This window comes from Scatophagus argus, chromosome 7 (genome assembly GCF_020382885.2).
Source record: "Scatophagus argus isolate fScaArg1 chromosome 7, fScaArg1.pri, whole genome shotgun sequence".
Classification (NCBI taxonomy): Eukaryota; Metazoa; Chordata; class Actinopteri; family Scatophagidae; genus Scatophagus; species Scatophagus argus.
The window spans coordinates 2,403,270-2,423,736 of NC_058499.1; the positions used below are offsets into that span (position 1 = coordinate 2,403,270).

General features: G+C 44.4%; 1 protein-coding gene across 4 annotated transcripts in view; it reads left to right on the forward strand.

Annotated features, from left to right (window-relative positions):
- The window catches only part of cttnbp2 (cortactin binding protein 2), a 76,199-nt gene extending 56,186 nt beyond the window's left edge, over nt 1-20,013 (forward strand). For 3 of the 4 annotated variants that reach the window (XM_046393474.1, XM_046393472.1, XM_046393475.1), the window contains 15 exons: nt 537-654; nt 1,281-1,571; nt 7,096-7,191; nt 9,426-9,505; nt 10,179-10,265; nt 11,235-11,334; nt 12,242-12,403; nt 12,779-12,951; nt 13,386-13,564; nt 14,391-14,638; nt 14,747-14,938; nt 15,975-16,026; nt 16,203-16,302; nt 17,654-17,776; nt 18,491-20,013. In XM_046393474.1, the coding sequence (XP_046249430.1) occupies nt 537-654; nt 1,281-1,571; nt 7,096-7,191; nt 9,426-9,505; nt 10,179-10,265; nt 11,235-11,334; nt 12,242-12,403; nt 12,779-12,951; nt 13,386-13,564; nt 14,391-14,638; nt 14,747-14,938; nt 15,975-16,026; nt 16,203-16,302; nt 17,654-17,776; nt 18,491-18,853 (2,364 nt within the window). In that variant the 3' untranslated portion in view covers nt 18,854-20,013. The remainder of the gene's footprint in view (nt 1-536; nt 655-1,280; nt 1,572-7,095; nt 7,192-9,425; nt 9,506-10,178; nt 10,266-11,234; nt 11,335-12,241; nt 12,404-12,778; nt 12,952-13,385; nt 13,565-14,390; nt 14,639-14,746; nt 14,939-15,974; nt 16,027-16,202; nt 16,303-17,653; nt 17,777-18,490) is intronic. The other variant, XM_046393473.1, reaches the window with a different exon arrangement.
- The last annotated feature ends 454 nt before the right edge of the window (nt 20,014-20,467 follow it).

Genomic DNA, 20,467 nt, shown 5'->3' on the forward strand with positions numbered 1-20,467 from the left:
GCTTCAGGGAGCGTTTAACGTGTGCTCTGAGCGTTCAGGTAGACACAAACTCAACTCTGAGGTGATGCTAATGTTGCTCTTCTGGGCGTCATTAAGTTTGTTTTCACTACTGATCGACTGCTGTTCCACAGTCCTTATTACGCTGTTAAAATGTTTCCACTGTTATGTGTATTTATGTGCGCCACACTGGCTCTCATTATAATCCGTCTGTGCTCCTCTAATGTCCAGTCCTGCCATCAGTCTCCGCAGTGGCAGGCTAATGCCACCGCTGACCTTGCTGGCTGAAACGTCCTGCTCAGTTTAAACGAATGCAGGAGACTCCAGGCTGGACTGGACTGAACGTCTGACCTGAATACAAATTATGACCATTAATTGATATGTGCTTTCATAAGACACAAGAGCTCGTGTTGCAGAAGTGCTTGTGCTTGTGTGTACGCCCATCTTTACAGGAGGAAAAGCTTTTATGCCTCTGATTGTTTTATGATTGTTTTATGATTGTCGTGTGTGTGTGTGTGTGTGTGTGTGTGTGTGTGTAGGAGTGTCTGGACGTGCTGTGCAGCCACAGCGAACAGGACATCGAGAGGAGGGATAAGTGTAATCGCACCATTCATGACGTGGCAACTGATGACTGCAAAGATCTACTTGAAAACCTCCGTGAGTGGCTTCCTGTGTGTGTGTGTGTGTGTGTGTGTGTGCGTGCGTGCGTGTGTGTGATGGACATGGATTTTATGCCCAAAAGATGAGTTTTGCTTGTATTATCATCAACATGCTGAGATCTCGGCCCCTTTGAGTTGCGACCATATTGACAGCTTCCCCAGTATGAATCTGGGAAGGTGGGCTTTGAAAGACGTGTCGGCCATCTTTCTGAACGCCGGTTCAGCGCTGAAGCTTTTTCTTATCATGTTTTCCTTCAACACGTACAAGATAACATGCTTAATGTTGTCAGCTGCTGAGATGTATTACACTTCTGGAGCAATTTTCTCCCTGTTACCTCGTTCGTTTTTGGCTAAATTGGTGTTGGATACCAGCGGGACAACACAAATGGTTTTTGCATTATGAAATTCCTGTCGTAGCTGATGAACGGCGTCCATTACTGTAATATGATTATCTGTTAGGGATTGGAATCAATATCACATTATTATTACTTTTTTGATGTTCTTTAACAGTTTAAAAAAGATCCTTGATTGGCTCCAGGCAGTTTAAGTCACTGTTAGTTTCTGTGACATTATTTCATGGTACTGATGAGCTTCTCCTTCCTCCTCCTTTCCTTCTTCCTCCAGACTCTTACCGGGTCCTGGTGCGTCTCCAGTGTTCAGGTGGAGGAGGATCAGGGTCCATGTGTCCTGTGGAGGCCCTGGAGGAGGAGGCGAAGGGAGTGGCCAGCAGCCAGTTGGTGCTGGGCAGAGTGTCAGTGGACCGGTCCGTGGGTTGGTCCCAGCTGAGCTCCACCCTCCGCCACACCTTCACCTCCTTCCTCCAGACCCTCTGTGGAGAATGTCAGACGTCCAGAGAGGAGGTGCAGCGCCCACCGCTGGGCCTCAGCCCTGCCAGTATCGCCTCCATCCTTATAGGTGAGGAGCCGCAAGTGTTTTTACAGTGGCTTGCGAAACTATTTGGCCCCCTTGAACTTTGTGACCTTTTTCCACATTTCAGGCTTCAAACATAAAGATATAAAACTGTAATTTCTTGTGAAGAATCAACAACAAGTGGGACACAATCATGAAGTGGAACACACTTTATTAGATATTTTAAACTTTTTTAACAAATAAAAAAACGAAAAATTGGGTGTGCAAAATTATTCAGCCCCTTTACTTTCAGTGCAGCAAACTCTGTCCAGAAGTTCAGTGAGGATCTCTGAATGATTCAATGTTGACCTAAATGACTAACGATGATAAATGGAATCCACCTGTGTGTAATCAAGTCTCTGTATAAATGCACCTGCACTGTGATAGTCTCAGAGGTCTGTTTAAAGCGCAGAGAGCATCATGAAGAACAAGGAACACACCAGGCAGGTCCGAGATACTGTTGTGGAGAAGTTTAAAGCTGGATTTGGATACAAAAAGATTTCCCAAGCTTTAAACATCCCAAGGAGCACTGTGCAAGCAATAATATTGAAATGGAAGGAGTATCAGACCACTGCAAATCTACCAAGATCTGGCCGTCCCCCTAAACTTTCAGCTCATACAAGGAGAAGACTGATCAGAGATGCAGCCAAGAGGCCCATGATCACTCTGGATGAACTGCAGAGGTCTACAGCTGAGGTGGGAGAATCTGTCCATAGGACAACAATCAGTCGTATACTGCACAAATCTGGCCTTTATGGAAGAGTGGCAAGAAGGAAGCCATTTCTTAAAGATATCCATAAAAAGTGTCGTTTAAAGTTTGCCACAAGCCACCTGGGAGACACACCAAACGTGGAAGAAGGTGCTCTGGTCAGATGAGACCAAAATCGAACTTTTTGGCAACAATGCAAGACGTTATGTTTGGCGTAAAAGCAGCACAGCTCATCACCCTCAACACACCATCCCCACTGTCAAACATGGTGGTGGCAGCATCATGGTTTGGGCCTGCTTTTCTTCAGCAGGGACAGGGAAGATGGTTAAAATTGATGGGAAGATGGATGGAGCCAAATACAGGACCATTCTGGAAGAAAACCTGATGGAGTCCGCAAAAGACCTGAGACTGGGACGGAGATTTGTCTTCCAACAAGACAATGATCCAAAACATAAAGCAAAAGCTACAATGGAATGGTTCACCAAAAAACATATCAAGGTGTTAGAATGGCCAAGTCAAAGTCCAGACCTCAATCCAATTGAGAATCTGTGGAAAGAACTGAAAACTGCTGTTCACAAACGCTCTCCATCCAACCTCACTGAGCTCGAGCTGTTTTGCAAGGAGGAATGGGCAAAAATATCAGTTTCTCGATGTGCAAAACTGATAGAGACATACCCCAAGCGACTTGCAGCTGTAATCGCAGCAAAAGATGGCGCTACAAAGTATTAACTCAATGGGGCTGAATGATTTTGCACACCCAATTTTTCATTTTTTATTTGTTAAAAAAGTTAAAAATATCCAATAAATTTTGTTCCACTTCATGATTGTGTCCCACTTGTTGTTGTTTCTTCACAAAAAATTACAGTTTTATATCTTTATGTTTGAAGCCTGAAATGTGTCAAAAGGTCACAAAGTTCAAGGGGGCCAAATAGTTTCGCAAGCCACTGTATTTCCCTCCTTCTTTATTTAACTTCTTACTTTCTTCTTTTCTTTACCTTCTCCATCATTTTGTAGTCATCATACTCCTCCTCTCCTCATCCGCCCTTCTCCTTTCCTTCCTCTCCCCATCTCTGCTTGTCTCTTGTCCTGTTGGTCCTCACTTTTTCGTCACTCTGTCGCTCATTCCTTCCTGCCTTTTCCTTCCTTCCTCGTGTCCTTCTTTCCTATACTTTTATTCTCTTCCTGATAATCCTCTCTCCCACCTCTTGATTTGCTCTTTCCTTTCTTCCTCGGTGACCTCATTGGAAAGAAAGGACAGACGCCGATGGACTCTTTAGAGATCAGGTCCATCTATTTGTTGATTTTGATCTGTTGATGTGGCGTACTCGCTCAGTTACAGTGGCTGGCTCCACCTAAACGTGATAAAGAGAAGGATAAGGTGTATGTTGTTGGCGGTGGTCCATTCCCTCCTGTTGTCTCTCACTCTGTTTAACTGCAGGTTCATGCTGCCAAACCCTGTCTGTGTAGAGTAATCTTAACAGTCTTCCTAAATTAATGGACCGTAGCATATAGAAATCTGTCTTATGTATGGCAGCTTTTAGCAAACAGTGCTTGGAGCTGATGAATGCATGTCTTGGCCGCCTCATAAGACATGAATTGCTTATTTCTGTGCCGACGATGAGGAAAGGATTGTTGATTTTTGACCTACAGATCATTTGCCTGTTCGGTCATATCGCAGGTTGCTTTTCATGTAGTTCTAGTTGTTGTGTTGTGGCTGAAGTCAGTTATGCTAAGTAGCACAGTTAAACTGTTAAATTTCCTGAAACTTCTCCAGTGTTATCTAATCTAAATGCATCTTTGTTAACAGCTTAGATTAAAAGGGTCTATAGCTTGCAACCATAGCCTTAGCATGGACTTTGTTTCAGTTTTTTTTCTGCCTTTAAATATCTGTTTACATAACACGGTAATGGAGTTGACTCTTTACACGCCTTTTTAGTAGACCTAGGAGAGATAGCACTAGCTAACCATTGCTAGCTAAAGTTGAAGTTTAGCTGGAGGTTATAGAAGCAGAATGGTTTCTTTAATTTTCAGTTTTTGATTGAAATTCAACTTTAGGATTATTTTTGAGGCTGTCATTTGTGCTGTAGTTTGTGACATAGAGATGTTTATATATAGAATATGTATATGTATATATATATATATATATATACAATATTGATACAACATTTTAGCAAAGTACAGCCTCCGCTAATTAAAGCTAAATAAAGTCACTGACCGGCTGTAACCTGTTTGTGTTTTAGCTGTAAAGCCTCTGCTGTTTCATGTGACGCTGCTTCCATTATGTTCAGCTGGAACGTGATGTGTGTGTGTGTGCGTGTGTGTGTGTGTGTGTGTCGGAAGAGACGCTGTTTGTTTGGCTGATGCTCAGAGCCTCACACACATGATACTGTCTTTCTTTGAACTGATGAATAATTAATCTGTCAGTGCATATGTTGCTTCTGGGTGCGTTTATTTTTTTCTTGCTGATCAGATGTCGTGTGTCAGTGTGTGGTTGGCTCTCTTCAGCTAGAGGCTGGTTTAGGGTTAGAGTTACGTGTGTGTGTGTGTGTGTGTGTGTGTGTGTGTGTGTGTGTGTGTGTGTGTATCCCACACTGATAAAAAGAAATCGATGTTCTCGGCCTCCTTCTTCTCTCTCTGCGTTAGTCTCTCCTGTACATCTATTGTCACATCTCTGTGTCACGTTTACGCTCTCTCTGCTGTCTTTGCCACGCAGCAAGAAAAGAGACGTGTGTGTGTGTGTGTGTGTGCGCGTGTGTGTGTGTGTGTGTGTGTTGGGGTTGATGATGAAAGACAGCCCAAGCAGTGGAGGGATGCATAATGGATGAAGGGGATGGAGGGAGGGGAGGAAGATGCCAATTTAGGAGAAAATGTCTGTCTTCTGTGTCAACCGGGATCAAACGGCAGACATCCACACACTCTTCGGTGTCTGGTTTTGTGTCTCGTTTCCCTCCGTGTGTGTGTGTGTGTGTGTGTGTGTGTGTGTGTGTGTGTGTGTTGCTGTATACTTCTGTTGCTAATTCATCCCTTTGATTTCATCCAGTTTGACGGCAGCCTTTTTGGCAGCACACAACTTCTAACATGTTTCAGCTAGCGCTCGACCCAGTAGTCAGTAAGTCAGTCAGAATGAGACGAATCAAACATTTTGATATGTGGCTCAGCTTTACAGAAAAGTCTCACGTTAAGGTTAAAGAGTTCCTGACTGAGCGAGCAGCAGCAAAAGAAGAGCTTAAGGCTATAAAGCACATTTGAGTTGAAACAGTCGGTTGATTTAGTCATTAGTCAAAAATACCAAAACTCTACTGTTAAGCTGCGATGTAAAGTCAATTAACCGACAACATCAGTGGAAAATTGATCTGCAGCTATTCTGATAATCCATTAATTGTTGAAGTCATTTCATTCAAGCAAGGATTTCAAACATTTGATGTTTTTGTGCTGTTTTACAGGTCAAACAGTCAATTTATTGTGATTTTAACAGGCAGACTAATCAGCCATCAAAATAATGGTTAGTGTAAGCCACACTTGGCTTGGTCCAGCTTTTGAAATCTGGAAACTTGCTGGTTTCTTAATATTCTGTGATGTAGCTTACGCTGAAGATGTAAACTTGACCTCAGGAAAACGATGATGGGCGGTTTTCTTCCATTTTATTTTATTTTATAAAGGATAAACTGGTTATTCTGAAAAAATAACTTGTGAAAATTAATATAATTTGCTGCCCAGTCCACATTGCTGGTTCCAGTGTGGGTACAAGCAGAGCCCAGCTGGAGCTGCAGGAACACACTTAGACTTTAACAACACCACAGAAATTGACAAGTGTTTTTCTTTGTTTGTAATGAACAGAAATGATAGAAAGCGTGTTGTTCAGCATGTTTCTCAATGTGCTGTGACCTGCGAGTGCCCGGCAACAGCGGGAGCTGACTCACCTATTGTTTTTTTTTTTCTGTGGAGGGAGTGAAAGTGGCTCAAAATAATCTGCATGAACATCCACTGATTAGCATGTGATGTTGAGTTTAGGTTTGCAATGAAGCATAGCTCTCGTCTCTCTTTTCAAAACAAACATCGGGGTTTTAGAGCGATTGGATTGTAATTTTTTTTTCTCCAGGCAGCCACTGGTTTCCATTCATGTCAGCATGACATTAAACACAACACGGAGAGAGCAGGAGCTGGCTTTAGAATCCATTAGGCTTCATGTTCTGTTTTGTTTTGTTTTGTTGTTGCACGGCGATGCAGTTGAGAGCACTGACTGTTCTGAAAACTGTCATCGATGCATTCAAGTGCACGTGGGAAGTAGAAACTCTCATGCATCAGATTTGATTTGCAGCTGTGCTGTTAACAGTGTTTGATCATGTGATGGTATCATAGCAAAGTAGCTGAAAACTGTGTAAAAATCTGTTTGGCATCTTGTGGTTTCCTCTAGATTCATTCTCTATTCCTGGGATGGTGTGGCAGGGACCTGCTCAGGAAACGTATTTTAATTACTACAACACCTCTTATGACGCTTACATGTCCTAATGTGATGGGTATTTGCTCTAATTAGATCCTGTGAGAGAAGCAGTGACTCCGTCTCTCCTGCTTCATGTGTTGGAGAGTATTTTGTGTTGTACCTCTAATGCAGTAAAGTACATTGTGTGCTTTTAGGTATTAATGTGAGTGTGGCAGAAATAGACATGTAAAGATAACATGCAGATAAATTACACACTGTGGTGCTGATGATTTATGCATAGACTGCGTCCACGTTGTGTGTTAGGAAGCCAAAAGCACCCTTTGGTTTTTCATTCCGTTTGTTAGTTACTACCCTAACACGTCTCTGCTTTTGTCTTTCAGGAGACACCGAGTGGTTGCCCGGTCAGGAGCTGCCCGTATCCCCCTGGGACCTGGTCCGAAAGCCTCTAAGCCAGTGCATCACCATCCGCCTCAAAGGTACAAACCTGGCAACCAGAGCCAGCCTTCATTCTGCAGCACCGGGCCAAAAGCAGAATCAGAGCTACCATCACTGATAACAGGTGCCATTTGGTGGATGAAAGGGCTTTTACAAATCAGTTTGGATCCATTTGCAGCATGGGCAGATACATGCCAGGGTCTGCCCGGGAACATTTAAGCCAGAACATTTTTCAAGTATCAGTCTTTATCAGTCTAAATCTAAATTAAATCCAAATTAATGGTTGCAGCTGATCAGATTAAATATTTTGATCATCATTAATAGTCCAGTCATTTGACTTAAAGCAGATCTGTACCATTGATTGTATATAAAAAGGGGTGACATGAGAGCTCCCCAGAAGTGAATCCAAAACATCTGTATCGCCCCCTGGTGGCTGGCTGTGGTGCATATGATAAGCTCTTCCCCCTCCATGTTAGCAGATGGGACATGGACCAAACTAAAAACTCAAAGTATACTTCAAATAAAATTTTCCCAAAGATGATTTCTGTCATTTTAGGTAGTTCTTATCACACTGATATTTGGTCAAATGTTCTCTTCTCTGATCAGTTTGGTTTTAATTAGTTATTTGATGCTGTAAAAAGTGGGTGAAACACCATGATTGACAGCTGAGTGCTGCTCCTGATTGGGTCATACGGGCGTATGGGTGGGGACTCGGTACTGCGGTTCCACCTCCCAATCACCTCCAAATGATGTCATCAGAACAAGAGGCAGCGCTCGTTCATATCCGGGATATTTTGGCTTCCCTTTTGTACAGTGGGAGAAAGAGAGGCGTCGGCCATCTTTAGACATGTCAGTCCAAGTCACAGTCCACACATAGACAAAACAAACAGCCAAGTCAGATTTCACAGAGTGAAAATAAAAATTAAGAAATTGCTTTTATTCTGCAAACTTTTATTTCAAAATAAAAGTTCTGTCCGACCCGGGTAGAAACCGTCATCACGTCTGCTTGCGTATCTGTGATGAAGCTCTGGAGATACTTCATACGGTTAATCTGTGATGTGATGGTGTTGAGTGATGTTGGCACTGGCCCTTTCTGACGAGGAAATATTAGCTGTCTAAATGAAAATGATCTTGTTTTACACCACTTTCAAAGACATGAGCGAGACCAGAACAGGAGATAAAGGCAGCACGGCTGCTCCGACATCACCGTTAACGATTATCGATGAGTCACGGCAGCGGACGGGCTCGCTCACAGATATTGGAATCATCTTTCTGACTGTCTGCTGCTGCTTCTCCTCCGTTCCTTGAATTGCTTCATCTGGTGCTTTTTCTCGTCTCGGTGAGTCAGGATTAAAAAGTCAAGACTGAACGATAGTCTGGCACCGTGAAAGTCAGGGTGAGCAGCAGCTGAGCTCTCCGTCGCTCTCCACCTCCTCCTCACTCGTTCATCTGTTCATTTTCTCCATCCCTGCCTTTCCCTCAGTGTTTCTGTGTAGCCTTCTGGGTGTTTGTCCTGACTTAGAGAGTCATATCGACCTGAATCTCCATCACTGTGGCTGCAGGGGGAAAGAAAAAATAATACAGGTCTTTGTGACGGCTGCATTAAAGGAGTACTTATTGTCTCAAAGAAATTTGATCAAGAGATAGTTTGTTTAAAAAAAAAAAAAAGGATAAGAAAGATTGAAGGTTATCACTCATACATGTAAGATCCAAACTTATTGCACCCCTGAATTTTCTGCTTCGTTTTCTTCATAGTTTCTCCAGATTTCCCTGAGAGGAACTAATAGTCATGTAGTTCCTTTATAAGGAGGAGAAGACGGACGTCTCTGCAGCCGACATCTTGATGACTTTAAATTGTATTTTGAGGCAGATGTAGATTCATCAACATCTTAAACTGCATCTACAAAAGCTTTCAAAATTAACGTTTAGAAATGATTCTGTGAGTGTTTTAGTGGGAATCTTTGAGGAAGGATGCGTAAGTGTTGTGCTTCATCCTGCTCACCGTTTTAAAAACAGGAAGAGCGATCGTTCTGAGTAAACGCTGTTAGTGCTTATCCCTTAGCCGAGAAGCACCTGAGGACGACCAGCTGTTGCACGCCGTTGAACCTGTGCCGTGGCACTTTCAGGACCAGCTAACTACAAGGGCACCTTGAGACTTTGCAGCTTTGTGGTGAAGATGAAGAGCTGAGGAGCTGCTGTCGGCCGCCGACGCCGAGCATGTAAACCCCGAGCGGATCTGAGGATTTACCGTGTGAATTTTGTGTGTGTGTGACAGGTCTGTCTCAGTCGTGTCTCGATGAGTTGGCTCTGGAGCACCTCTTCCCCCTGCCGCTGCTGCACAACTACGTTCGCCTGGTACACACACACACACACACACACACACACACACAAATATGCATTCATTCACACACAAAAGACTGCGAGGGATTAGATGAGTAAGATGCTGAAAAATAGTGAGAAAGCTGGAAGGCTGCAGCGAGCGAATGGAAAGAAAAGCAGGAGCGAGAGACGAAGTGATGGACAGATGAAAGGACACAGAAAGAGGATTAAAGTGCAAGTATTTTTCTAACAGCCACACTGCCCCCTGCTGGCTGTGTGGAGGTGAAGAACTGAGAGCAGCAGGGAAAGCAAAGGCAACATTTTGTCTTGACAAATTGACGTTTTGCAGAAGCAATAAAACACATGATGGCACATGTGGATAAACGACACGCGACTCAGAGAGGAGCTGAACGCTCGGAAAGCTGAGATGTTACCAGCAGCATCACGACTGACTGCAAGTCGTCGCTTTAATCCGCAGAGGCCGACACACTGACATGTTTCACAGCTTAGATCGTCACTGCAGAGAAGATTTGAGATTTGGCCGCAGCTCTCGTGCTATTAATGAATCCATGTATTATAATTAATTTGATCGATTAATCATCTCATCCTTAAAGTGTTGCAAATAATGACAATACAGACACAATATTTCTCTCTTCATCACATTCTTCTCAGCACTAACATCCAGCGGCTTCTCTCTCTTTCTGTCCAGGTGGAACAGTATGGAAACCTCATCTTTCACGGGCTCGAGGGCAGCTGTCAGGAGTACATCGCCAACATGGTGGCTCGCTGCATCAAGGTACGTCCAGCAGTTCACCGACACGGACCCACAAAGCTCCCGTCTTGATGTGCAGTGTGAGGAGCGAAGTAACAGCTCATAGGTTTAGGAAAGACTTGAGCTACTGTGGGCTTCCAGTTTTCAAGTTTGACTTAAATACACACGAACGATCTGCCGCACAGCCATCAGGTGGCGCCTCTTCAAAGCAAATCTGTCATCTCGGAGGGTTTTGACATTAAAAAGTTTGGGGAAAGTTACATTTGTCCTTTAAAACCACAAAAAAAAAATCTCACTGCAACCTGATGAAGCACACTGCAGGTCAGCCTGCTGGTCCCATCCTGCTTCGGCTCCAGGTCGGGGATCTGAGGACTCGTACGCTAGAAAAGATGAAACCGTTCGAGATGACATTTGTGTAATTTGGTGGACATGCTGGTGTCTGACAGGTCGTCCAGTCTGACGTGTTGCCAGGTGTGAAACGAAGGCGTCACGTGTTTTTCTGCAGTGAAACACAAATCTGATGTCGGCAGTGAACGTTTTAGTTCTGACTGAGCGTGACTGCGTTTGTAAGGCTCTGATGGTAAATGTATGTTAGCTGACCTCTCTGACACAGCTTCTCTGAAAGTGAAACTTGCTAATGATTAATTAGCAATGAATTCAGTGTGAAAACATGTTTATTCTCTGTCACTTCAGGCGGAGCTGCCTCAGCTTTGTCACTTTTTCACATTGTTAGTCAAGTCATTTCAAACTTGTATTTTCCTGATAAAGGAAGGGAAATGTGATCTCGAGCTGCGTGCCGACTCTCTCTGATGGCGGCGATGTGCCTGGAAAAGCCCTTCCTGCTCATTCAAATTCTTCTCTTGCTCCATTTCTCTCGGCGCCTTGTAGAAGTAGTAGATTTCCTTTGTTTCCATGACAACGTGCTCCCTTCTTACCTCTCTGTCTCCCCCTCCTCCTCCTCCCCTCCCCCACCAATCTCTCTTTCTCCACCAGTCAAAGCAGGAGGCGGGGAGGCTCGGCTGTGACGTGGTCCGGGTGGAGGTGGAGGAGAGCCTGACCAAAGAGCAGCTGCTGGAGGCTTTCATCACCTGTGGTAGGGACACACACACACACACACACATGCACACAAGCAAAACATTCACCGGTTCAGTCATCCATTCTGGTTCCAAATGTGAACGTTTTCTTTGAAGTTCACTGCTGACATGTTTTAGACCAAACGATTTAATCAAGAAAATAATCAGAGGATTAAGTGACAATGAAAACATTAGTTTTAGTCAGAAGTTTCACTGTGACAGGACGCTGTGAGTGTTGTGTGTGGATGAAATGAAAAGCAGAGGCTGATCTGAGATAACAACCAAGTTTGAGCTTCTCGTAAAATGCCTGTAATTGAATCAGATTTCGTACTGTGGGAGCAGAGTGTCATCATGGGAAAGATGTTATTGTGCTGCGCTGGATGACTTTGCAGCAGTCGAGGAGAAACTGTGAAAAGATTCAAATCAGAAAAAGATTGGAACCCACTAACGAGAGTAAAAATAATAAACCAACTTTGTGTAGGAACATCAAAAGTGGATTCACAAGCACGTAGACGAGCTGTCGAGGTTCATTCTTGGGTTCATCGATGGCTTTTAAATCTGTCAGTCCATAACTGCAGACTCATCAAACTGCCTTCCTGTTGCCATGGTGATTTTAAGGGAGAGGAAGAGTCATCAGAAAGCTGCATTTTCACTGGACTGCATCCTCGTCCTTTGACATGACATGAGGTTTTGCAAAACTAAATTCTTCATTTCACTTTTGAAGTTTATTACACACAATGCCTCTGTAAACATTTAAAGGTCCATTCTGTAGGATTTAGCGACGTCCAAGGCCCGTCATCTCACCCTCCCCTGCGGTGACTCCTCCGTCAGCGTCACCACATGGCTGAAACACTTTTACTTTTGTGCTCTGGTTCATGAGTTATTATTAGAAATCTTCCTGTTGACTCCTGACTCTTCTCGTCTCAGGTTTCCTGGTGCCGGCGGTGGGGTCTGGGCGCCACGCTGGTCACAGTGTGGTCGTGCTGCTGGAAGGACTGGAGAAGGCTTCGTCCCTAACAGGCCTGCTGGGAGACCTCTGCCACAGTCTGGACAGCAGGGGCTCCGCTGCCCCGCTGGTTCTCAGCACCGGTGAGACTCACCGCAGCCAGGCTTCGCCTCAAACCAGACAACCCTGGAAAAGCTTAGTTCTCCAGTCAGCATTGCTGTGTTACTGTACTCCACAAAATATGTATAATTCAGCCTTATGTCCAACTCAGATGTGGCTGAATATGGTTAAATATCTGCATCAAGTCCTCATGGTGTCCTTATAAGAGTCACAGCTGTCACAGGATGAGATTAACTGTGACCAACGAGTGCAAAAAAAAACAAACTACAAGATCTGTGCTCAGTGCTTAGCTCATCTCACAAAACCAGATAACCACCAGATAAATGTCTGGCGAGCACAACCACGGAAAATAAATGGACTTCCTGTCCTAGCTTGGCTCCTGTTTATTCGTCCCTCAGGTCCCCACCACTTCCGGGAGGGCAGCTTCCTGATTGCCACGCTGTCGAAGCCACGGCTGCAGGGATCAGAGCTCCGTCTCCAGCAGCATTTCCGCTGGGTAACGCTTCGCTGGGACCAGGAGCCGCTGCACGGCATGCTGGGAAGACACCTGCGCAGGAAGCTGCTTCATAAGGTCAGAGAGTGGACGCTGTGTTCACTGCTGCCGCCAAACACAAAATCTCATCATTGTTGCTGGTTGTAGTTGTTTTTCTACGGGATCAAGTCACATTTCACACCATGACAATGACAGAAGCAGATAAAAACCTAATGGTGAAGATAATCTTATAGTAGACTTAAGAATTGTGACGTTGTTTTAGTCAGCGTGTATGTTGGAGCATCAGAGTGCTGTGACTCTGGAAGAGAGCAGCAAAGTGAATAATTCATGCATGGAGATCCTCATCCTCAGAATACAGAACAAGATCTGTTTTGTTTTGCCAAGCGCTGACTGTCAAGAACATCAGTGATGAACCTCCTTTTGGTTCCATCACGTTCTGCTTTGCTGTGTTTTATCAGTGAGTCCAAAACAAAACACTGAACTTTGAATCCCCTCCTCCATCCCTCCTCCAGGTGGGGACTGGAGTTTGGTCACCCGATGGTGTCATGGAGCGGTCGGTGCTGTGGGTGAACCAGGTCTGGCAGCAGCTCAACGCCTGTTTGTCCCGTCTGGGGACCCACGAGGCCTTGCTGGGCCCGCAGCTCTTCCTGTCCTGCCCTGTGATCCCAAACAACACACAGGCAATCGTCAGGTGTGTGTTGGTGTTAGCGTGTCACAAAAAAAAACCCCCAAAAAACAAACAAACTTTTCTAACTTGTGTGTTATTGTAGAATGAATACAAATTTAACATGCTTATTATTTGAATGTTTCAGGTTTAGCTGCAGGCTAACATAAGCTAGCAAGCTACATTAGTGAACATGTCACAAGCTAACTCCTTTCCCGATTTATTATTTGTCTTTACATCATCACACTTTGCATATACATGCTCCTCATAGAAAAACTTATATATGAGTAAATATAATGTGGGTAAAACAGGACTGTAAAACAAGCTAATAAAGCTCTGTGTGCTAGCTAGTTTACAAATGTTAGCTAATCATTTTAGCTAGTAGGCAGTTTTTAATAAACCGTCTCGCTTGCTTCATTTATTAATATTAAGATAATTCAACACATCGGAGGGGCAAGGATATTCGCAATTACTGAAATTGTTTTTAATCTATTTGTAAGTTTGCTCATTTGGGAGCTTGAGAAGGTGACCAACAGGAGAAAACCAGTAAACCAGAACCTGGAAACAGAGAATGTTTGCCGTTTTTCCTGAATAAATGACTTAATTAACAACTATAACTGATTACTTTTCTCATGATTTAGTATGTGATGAATTTGTAATCAACTAACAGAGCTAAAAACTTTTAAACTTTTAGCCTCATTTTAAAGTTAGGCTGCGGCCCAGTTTAATTTAAGGTGAGTGTAAAGGTTAGCGTTAGGCACATAATGGTTGTGGTTTGGGTGAGTCTACAGGAAATGAAGTCTTTGTTATGTCCTCAGAAGTGATGGAAACACGACTCTGTGTGTGCTTTCAGGTGGCTGGCTCGGCTCTGGAACGCTGTGGTCGTCCCCCGTGTGGAAGAAGCCATCATCTCCCGGGTAACGGCCAAGCGCTCCACCTCCTCCTCCTCCACCATCTCCTCCTCATCATCGCCGTCGTTGTCGCAGCGACCGTCTCTTAGCAACTGTGGGTTGAGCGCCGGGCAGCAGGCTGTGGTAAAAGCCGCCCTCAGCATCCTGGTCAACAAGGCTGTTCTCCTGGGCTGCCCTCTGCCTCGGCACGGTGGGTGGGCGCCACAGGCGACCGAGAGGGTTCATTCACATGTTGCTTCAGTTGGCAATGACCTGCTGAGAAATCAAAATGAAGTAAGACGTGTGCTCCCTCCTGCAGAGATTGACAGATACCTGCTTGAGTTTCGCGGCGGGACCTTCCCTCTGTCAGCCATTGGCTCCTATAAAGGAGGTGGCGGCGGAGGAGGTAGAAAGGGGCGTGACGGCGGCAAGCTGAGGCGATCCAACACCAGCCCTCGGAAGAAGGGAAGTCCCGCCTTAAACTGGAGCTGCGGCGGTTCCTTTAGAGAAGGTGAGAAGGCTGCTGTACTCTGAAGCCGTGTCCTTCAGATCACCTTAAAGACCTGCTGAACCTCCCGCTCCTCAGATGATGTGGTCTCCGTGGACATGGCCTCACAGAAACCAGAAACCTTAAATCCATGATGGACGGTTGGCTATGAAAACACCAGCGGTACATACAGTATATTCACATAACCTTCTTCTTTCTGATTAAGGACAGATGCAGGGTGCAGTCAGAGAGCAGTTAAATCCTGACTATTTACATCCTGCGACTTCATAATATGACACGATTATGTGATAATTCCTGGCTTGACAAGTCAAAGAGGACCTGAATGCTCCATCGCATGTCGTTGCACAAGGGATTATGTGGTATTAAAGGGGTAGTTTGGGTTTTCTGAAGTGGGGTTGTGTGAGGTACTTATCCATAGCCAGCACATTGCCTACAGTCCACAGGTGATTTTAACTGGCTTAGGGTTAGTTTACTGTCTAATGTCAAGATGACGCAATGGAAATACCATATATTTTAATTTATATTTATAATTTATACTGACTATGAATAAGTACCACAAACAACCCCACTTCAAAAAAACCTGAACTGTCCCTTTAAAGGCTGTACAGGATACACCTTCAATTTCAGCTGCATTTGAATGGTTCCTTGGAGGTGTAGAGGCGACTTTGTGTCTGCCGTGTCCACAAGGGGGCGTTGTTTGACAGGCTTAACATGTGCTGCAGGCTCCTGTCGTTCAAATGGTGTTCCTGTTAGGCTCATCCACAGACCTTCAATAGCAAGTTGTTTCTAATTAAACCCGCCGACACAAAGGTGTGCCAGTTGTCCCGAGTGACGCTGTTTGGTTTGTTTGTGACGTGTCAGACCTTTGCTGTGAGCACAACAAACTCAATTCCATTCAGCTTCATCATATTGGAATTTGTCTTCTCAAAAACTCTACAAACCGAACCAAAACTGTTTCCAAGGTCAGATTCCAGTGGGACTGAGAGTGAAGATCCGTTTTTATGATGTGTCAGGTTGTTCACATGTGCTCGTGTTGCAGGTTCGCTGTCGAGCACTGATGTCAGCTTCATCGCCAACGGCAAAGATCGGAGGTTCGTGTTCCGTCTGTGCAGCATTAACTGTGGTACTGGTCCAGATGTGTGTCAGATTCATAAACGAGACTCAGACAGCACCGATGAACGCGTGTGTTAGTGAATTCAGTTGTTGTGATACGAGACGTCCTTGTGTTAGAAGCTTGAACGTGACACACATGTCATGGTGTCTGCAGGGAGCCTGTCGGTCTGTCTCTGTTCTCCGACGACGAGACGGATTTGATCCGAGAGCTGCAGACCATGTGCTCCAGCAAGTCCGAGCCAGACATCAGCAAGGTGAGCACACACGCTTCAGGGGTGTTTAGATCCTTCTCAGTAAGATTTAAATGAATCGATGTGTTGTTTTACTGTACTGTAGCAACAAAGGACGTTAAAGGACACAAAATAGCCTTTTTCAATGTATGTGCTATGGAACACATTTATCTGTTCCTGTCTGTTCTGAGACGAGCTGCAACAGTCGATGACATCCAGGCAACGTTTAAACCAGCAGTCAGCCGTGAGTTCAGTCGAGTGCACAACCTGAAGTTGGTCGTATAGCAATTCAGCACAAACACGACAAAACAGAAGGAAAGACGCGAGGAAACAAATATAACGCTCTGATGCTTTAAAAACGTTACTCGGGCACCTACGATAATGTATGAACTAAAACTGTGAAACCAAAGTGAAGGCTGTCGATGGTAGTGATGAACCTGTTGAGACTCGTGTTTGTGGAGCTTCGTGGTCATTGATTAGCCGTCCAAACCACAACTTCAAAACTCAGTTAGTTGTTTTGTTACGTCTGAATGTACACATGAAAAACTGTGCAGACATGTCAACATTGTGTCAACTGCTTGTTTCTGCTGCCCCCAAGTGGCCAAAAATGTTTTTGCAGTTGATCATAGACTAACATGACATGTTTATAAAGATGCAGATTTTGTGATTTTCTCTGTCTTCATAGCAGTGTAAACAAATTGAGACTAATCTGTTTAATCTGGTACTCATGTCTCTCCAAGTTACAACAGATTAGGGAGGTATACAGTCAGCACAGGTTACTTCTGCACTCTTTAACTCTTTCATCCAGCAAAGTACAAAGTAAATCCCCCGAGAGACCAGTTTTACATCTGAGAAGCCACTCGGGTTTTGGTTAAGCTGACATTTCCATCCCTCTGCTTTTAGGCCACATGTTTCCACTCACTGATTCATCACTGTCATCCTTCCAAATGTAGCGATCATACGCGTCTGGCCTGGGAATCACCTTCACCTTTAACGAGCTCCTGTGCTGTTTGAGGCCACTTAATCGCCGTGATTCATGAGAAAATGAACAAACAAGAATGATTCCAGTGCAGTTACTCGAGAGCTTCGAATCTTTGACAGTCTGATAAGTAGTCTGACATTCGCTGGAGGGTTTAGTGTCCAGGGATGATCTAAATTCTATTTCAGAGATGCGCTCTGGTGAAAAATGATGACTTGTTGGAGGTTTTTTGCAATTCCTGAGAAATGCAAAAAGTAATCCCCTCCCTGATCTTAGAGCTTCTCCTGCACGGCCCTTACAGCTCGTCACCACCCGGTAATTTACTTCAAACACCCCCCTGCAGCACTCGGGGCTTTACCTGCCGCTTAACGCCGGTTCTCGTCCCGTCTCCCGCAGATCTCTCAGGCCAAAGACGACTTGATCCTGTTCTCCAGCTCCCCCAGCGAGGTGGCGCCCGCCCGCAGCGCTGAGCAGGAAACGGCCATCCAGCAGCGACCGCAGACGGTGAGGACAAACGGGGCAAATAAATCAAATACTGTGAATGAGCAACAGTTACTGTGTGCAGACGTGTACTTTATGTTGTCCCCGCAGTAAAAAAAAAATCAGCTCGTCATCCCTCCTGACTCAGCCACAAACTGATGACTCACATGTAAAATGAACACGTGCGGTTGTTTTGGACGATTGCTAATCATGTGTGTGCGGTGTGTGTGTGTGTGTGTGTGATGTTACCTCACACATAATTGACCCGTCCAGTGTTAGCAGTGTGACGACTGTGCTGTTGTACAATATGTCATCGCTGCAGGGTTTACTGGTCGTCGTTTTGGCGTTACAGCAAGTTGACGCAACGATTCAGCAAGCACTGAAATTCCCTTGCATTTCGTAACCGCTATGTCAGTGTCAGTCACAATGCTAATTATCAGTTAACCCATTTGTTAGATTATTTTAAGCAAAACAAAGGACAGCAACTATATTCATGCTTCTGATATCCTGAAACTTACTGTCCAAGGCAGTAACGTGATCGGATGATTAGCAGCAGGAGAAGCAGTGGCCTCATTAACACGTTGCTAGGTAACCAGCAGGGGGCACTGCAGTACACCAAACTCAGCTCAAAACAAACAGCTATACATGTACTAACAGGCAGGACATATTACTGCATTTTAATCAAGTTTTAGTGAGATTACTTCATGGTGATTTAAATGACACAAAGTCACCAAACTCCATTTGTTTGTGCAGACTGTCGCCCGTCAGTCCAGCCGCGGCTCCGTCCAGAGCAGCGACCGGCGTTCGGGCCCTCGCGCCAAGTCGCAGCTCCCCGTTCCTAGCAGCAGGGGGCAGCAGCAGACACGAGCCTCCACTGCCGCCAGCAGCAGCAGCAGCAGCCCCAGCCGCACCCAGACGCCCCCCAACCGCAGCAGAGCCACCAACAGCAGCAGCAGCAGAACAAAGCACGTTACCCCCAACAGCAGCAGCAGCAGCAGCAACAACAACAACAACTACTACCGCAACAACATCAACGACAACAACCAATCACACGAGGACATCTGGATCCTCCACAGAGACCTGCATGAGAACAACAACGGCAGCAGCAGCAAGTAGACATCCTCTCCCCCTCCACGATTCTGCTGTGAACGACCCTCCATAATGTAAAGACTGGGTACCTGACGACCTTTGACTCTTAGTATTTGTACTTGTTATCCGTACTTGTTACACTGTACTACAGTTGTGTACTTGGGGACCATAGTTTTATTCTATTACAGTATTTGAAGTATTTGATTGCTTGGTTTGGTGAGATCTTACGTGGGGGGAAGAAACGGCCGAAGGTAATGCAGCAGGTTACTTTACTGTTGCCTTTTTCCAGTGTGTCAACCTGCATATTATGGGATAGTATTCAGTAGACAAGATACAGCGTAAGAATTCACTGAGTATTTGACTGGTTGAAACTGCCTCCAAACAGTACTGACACAGTATTTTTGTGTACTTACAGTAAAATACTGTGTTTCTCCTACTGGTATAAGGCCATTGAAGAGTAACTGAAGGTACTTACAGATGTTACCTTTTAGAGGAAAAAGTGTTTTTGGATCAAAGAAAGAGACGAGCAGGTTTTTATTTTCTTGTTGTTTTTGCTATTAAGTATTTTGAGATATTCAAGTGTTTTATCCTTAAATAGTTGCAAGGTTGGTTTAAATACTGTTGAAATTAATCAGGGTTTTACCAAATATATTTGTAAATAAGAATTAGTAAGTTTAAATGCTCTATAGATTGGTGTATGTGGTATGACGCTTGTACAGTGATGAAACCTCGAAGCAAAACTGCTGAAAAAAGAAGACTTGTACATAGTGTTTGTAAAACGAGTTTGGTTTTGAACTCTTCACTTGTTTCAAAGTGAAGGGGCTGTGGCAATAAGTAATAGAATTGTATAAACACAGGATGTCCTCAATCAACTGTAAGCCATAATAAATATTTTAAATGCCCATCATGTCCCTCGAGTCACGTTCACTTTCACCCCGGCTGAGCCCTACAGTGTAACTCTTATTTTTATTTGATTTTCTTGCTTTCCATTATCACTGTGTTCTTCGTATGTTTTTACTTTTAAGGACTTATTTTAAGCGGACATTGTTTATATATAAATATATCTATACATATGTACAGGAGAGATTTTAGTCAACCTATGATTTTGATCTGTACGATAGCTGTTTGAGGTTTAAAGAATTGTCTTTCAAGCACAAACATTAAAATGGCACTGTTGAAAATCCCCATTGGACTTTTTCTGTTCTTTTATACTTCACTTTTAAGAAGACACAAGACCTTAAAGAGCTTAAAAGTCCCAATATCTTTTTATGTACCACAGCCCGTCTGCAGCCTGTCCACTCCCTATTAAAACCCACTGTACCGGAAGTTGGCTGCAGTTCACTTAGGGGGCACTCGCGAGTTACTCCACCATGAACGGGAGTAAATGTAGCTACGTCGCAAAAAAACAACTATTTGCGCCGACTTCTAGGTTCAAAATGACAAACATAGTAAATAGTAAAGCAAATATGGTACCGATTATATATCAGAATAGAAAAGAAAAAGTACTAATGCGGGCGGCAAGTTGGTGCAGTGGTTAACGCTGTCGCCTCATAGCAAGAGGGTTCCGGGTTCAAATCCCGGTCTGGGATGTGTGTGATGCATGCGGTTCTCCGGCTTCCTCCCATAATAGCAAAAACATGC